General features: G+C 66.1%; 1 protein-coding gene across 1 annotated transcript; it reads right to left on the minus strand.

Annotated features, from left to right (window-relative positions):
• Positions 1 to 736: 736 nt before the first annotated feature.
• MNEG_15395 (hypothetical protein) lies at positions 737 to 2,943 on the minus strand (the record flags this gene model as incomplete). The annotated part of the gene is made up of 6 exons (XM_014036134.1): positions 737 to 958; positions 1,274 to 1,339; positions 1,583 to 1,705; positions 1,948 to 2,073; positions 2,486 to 2,602; positions 2,911 to 2,943. Coding segments are annotated over 6 exons (687 nt in total), but the record flags the coding sequence as incomplete, so codon positions are not given.
• Between the last annotated feature and the right edge of the window lie 425 nt (positions 2,944 to 3,368).

The raw sequence follows: 3,368 nt of genomic DNA on the forward strand, positions 1-3,368 counted from the left end.
CTCGCGCCCGCCGCGCCCGCCGCCCCTGCCACCCTCGCGCCCGCCGCCGCGCCCGCCGCCGCCGCGGCCGCCCCGCGGCCAGGGGTCTGGCGGCGCGCGCACCCGCAGCCCCCCCATCCCGTTGCCCGCCGAGGCGCCCGCCTTAAGTGCCGCCTCCGGCCCCAGCGACCGCCCCGCCGCCTCCGAAGGACGGAAGCCGCCGAACCCCTGCCACTGCCTGGCGCCGCCGCCGCCGCCGCCGGACTGCCCGGACTGCCCGGACTCCTGCTGCTGCCGCCGCGCCGCGGCCTCCGGCAGGTGGCTGAGCCGCGGGTCGTGCTCGTATGCGACCACGATGACCTCAGGGCGGCGGTTGTTCGCGGCGCGCGCGGCGCGGCGGATGGCGTCGACCGCGGCGCGCTCGACGGCGGTCAGGGCCGCGTCGCAGGGCAGCGCCTGCACGGCCTCCTGCGCCGCCTGCGGGTGTTTTGGGCCGTTGCGATTTGGTTGCGTTTTGTTTACGATTTCGTTTGGTCCAAGGGGGGAGCAGGTCGCTCGTCATGAAAGCCGCCGCGTGGGGTGCGGCAGCCCCACAGCCAGGCTTCTGTTGTTCGTCCCTCTCTCTCTCATATATCAAGGCAGCCCGCATGTGACACTCTTCCAGAACGTTGCCATGATTTGTTGCGAGGCTGCAAGGGGATGCGAGGATGCAAAACAGAGACCCACCTGCCCCTGATAATAAGGAAGAAAAACCCACCTGATGGATCGCGTCCAAGATCTTCCCCTTTTCGAGCCACATCCCCCGCGTTGTCACCCGCACCCGACACCGCAGGTTGTTCGCGCCCGCGGCGGCGGCGGCGGCGGCGGCGGCAGCGCCGCGGCCTGCGGCGGCGCCGCCGGGCGGCGCGCGGAAGACGTCGACGGCCGCGACGACCACGCCCTCAAACGCCAGGTTGGCGCGCTCGGGCAGCGCCATTTCCTGCGAAAGGGGTTCGAATTTTGGATGTATATTGAACATATTAGACTTTCGAAATATGTATGAAAGCAGTAAGGACGACGTCGCGCCTCCGAGTGTGCAGGCGCTTTTGTCGGCTGACGTGCGCCGGGCCGGGGCTTGTGTGGGGAGCGCCGAGCACCGGCAGAGCCGCAAGCGGCGCGCCGCCGCGGCGGCCGTCCCGCGCGCTGCGCCGTCCTTCAGGCGCCCGACCCGTCCGATCCCAAACACCACGAGGCAGGGCGAACCGCCCCATGGGATGACCCCTCAGCCTCCCGGGACCCCTGCCCCGACCCCCACCTGCGCAGTGCCCGTGCCGCGGCCGCCATCATTGTAGAAGTTGACCAGCTGCACCTCCCCAAGAACCTGTGATTGTGTGCCGTGTTGATATCGAATAGGTTCAGTTGGCTGCATGCGCTTGATGACCCTTGATTTTCGTGATGACGCCACTGGAGGCGCAATCACAGCTGCAGCCCCTGCCCAGGCACTCCGCCGCGGCCGGGCCACGTCGGCCCTCCAACAGGGGCGCGACAGCCGACAGCCCCTCCATGTTCAAAAAGTGATGACCCGCGCGCCCACATCACCCTGCAGCCCCCCATCGCACCCCACCTCGAGCCCCTGCCGCTGCGCCTCCTTCTCGCCCGCCACCGCGGCTGCGGCCATGCTGCCCGTCGACACTGTGTTGCGGTTCCTCCGCTCATGGACCCCCAGCATCTGGCCGTTGCGGATGACCTTGAGGGCGGGTGCGTGTGGGGGGAGATGTTGTTGTTCGGGTGTGTGTTGCAAAGCCATTTGTGCCTGCGATCGTGCGTGCATGACTGTACCACCTGCCCGCCGGCCCCCGCCTGCATCTGGAAGGCACATGCACGGAACGGCTCCGTGACCCTCACACTCACACACACACACACACAAACACTCACACAAACACTCACGCACTCATGCATGTAACCCTCGCACTCCGCCGCGCGCCGCACCTCTGTGAATTGCACGCCCGCCCGCTCCCTGGCTAGCCGCGCGTGCTCGCACAGGAAAGAGTACTCTCCATGAACAGGCAGGAAGTGCTGCGGCTTCACAAAGCGCAGCACCTCCTCCAGCTCGTCCTGCGTTTATCGGATAGCATTGCAGATATTGTTGCAGATATGTGAGCCGATATTCAATAGTGTGGGTTTTTGTGGAAGTCAGGGGGGTGCTGAGAGCCAGGCGGGGCAATCGTTTCAGAGAGAGAGAGAGAGAGAGAGAGAGAGTGTGTGTGTGGTTCTATGATTCGATCCTGGGTTGAAGCGGGGCTCGGTCGGTGGAGGCAGGGGGGGGTGGGGCTGACGCGGTGCTTGAAGCAGTGCGGCGCCCCTCCTGACGCGCCCTGGCGGGCCCGCCCTCTCACGCGTCAGCGGCGCCAGCACATGTGACAGCCCGTCCTCCCACCCCCTTCCACCCCCAACCTCTCACCTCCCTGTCTCCTGCCCAATCCCCCTCTACACACACACACACACACACACACACACACACACTTACCTGGTACGCGTGGCCCGAGGTGTGCAGGTTCTCCGCACGGCCCTGCGCCACCTCAGCGCCCAGCATGGACAGGCCGTTGAGCATCTGGGACACCTTGACCTCGTTGCCGGGGATGACCTTTTATGTGTGTGTGTGTGGGGGGGGGGGCGGCGGGCGTGGGGATGGGCGGCGTGAGTGGAATGTGGTGTGAGTGTGTGTTTGTGTTTGTGTGTTTGTGTGTTGGGCAGGACCAGAAGGTGGGGGTTGGCGGCGACGTCGGGCAGGTGGCGGGCCCGCACGGCGGGGTTTAAGCAGGGGCAAGCACCAGTGAGTTTGGTTGCGTATAGCTGTAACTTTCCTACTCTTGTCTGGTGTTCACAGGGCAATCTGCAGATCGGCAAAAAGTGTGAGATCTGGTATCGAGTGTCGAATCTCAGATCACGCACCTTTGCCGAGTACAGCACCAGGTCCTTGGGCATGATCTTGAGGGCGTTGCTGGCCTGGCGGGCAGCCAGGCTCAGCTGGGCGCGCGGCTCGGCCTGGTGTGTTTGTGTGCGTGCGTGCGTGTGCATGTGTGTGTGTGTGTGTGTGCACGCGCGCGCAAACGCGCGCTGGCAGATGTGCGCAAGCGAACATATGCACAAACGCACATGAATGCATGCTTGTGAGTTTTCAGCGCCTCTCCCAGATCGGAAGCGAGTCCGCAGCGGTGGGGGCGGCGTGGCGCCGGCCGGCGGGGTGTGTGGTGTGCGGGGTGTGTGGTGTGTCGGCCCACCTGGGAGCCCGTAGTGACGATGAGCAGCTGGCTGGGGTCGACGTCCGGGATGGACTCTGGCGCCACCAGGTCGCGCGGGTCGATGGGGGCGCGCCCCTCCCTGGGGTCATAGGGCGGTGTGTGTGTGTG

Source organism: Monoraphidium neglectum (genome assembly GCF_000611645.1).
Source record: "Monoraphidium neglectum strain SAG 48.87 unplaced genomic scaffold scaffold05286, whole genome shotgun sequence".
Classification (NCBI taxonomy): Eukaryota; Viridiplantae; Chlorophyta; class Chlorophyceae; order Sphaeropleales; family Selenastraceae; genus Monoraphidium; species Monoraphidium neglectum.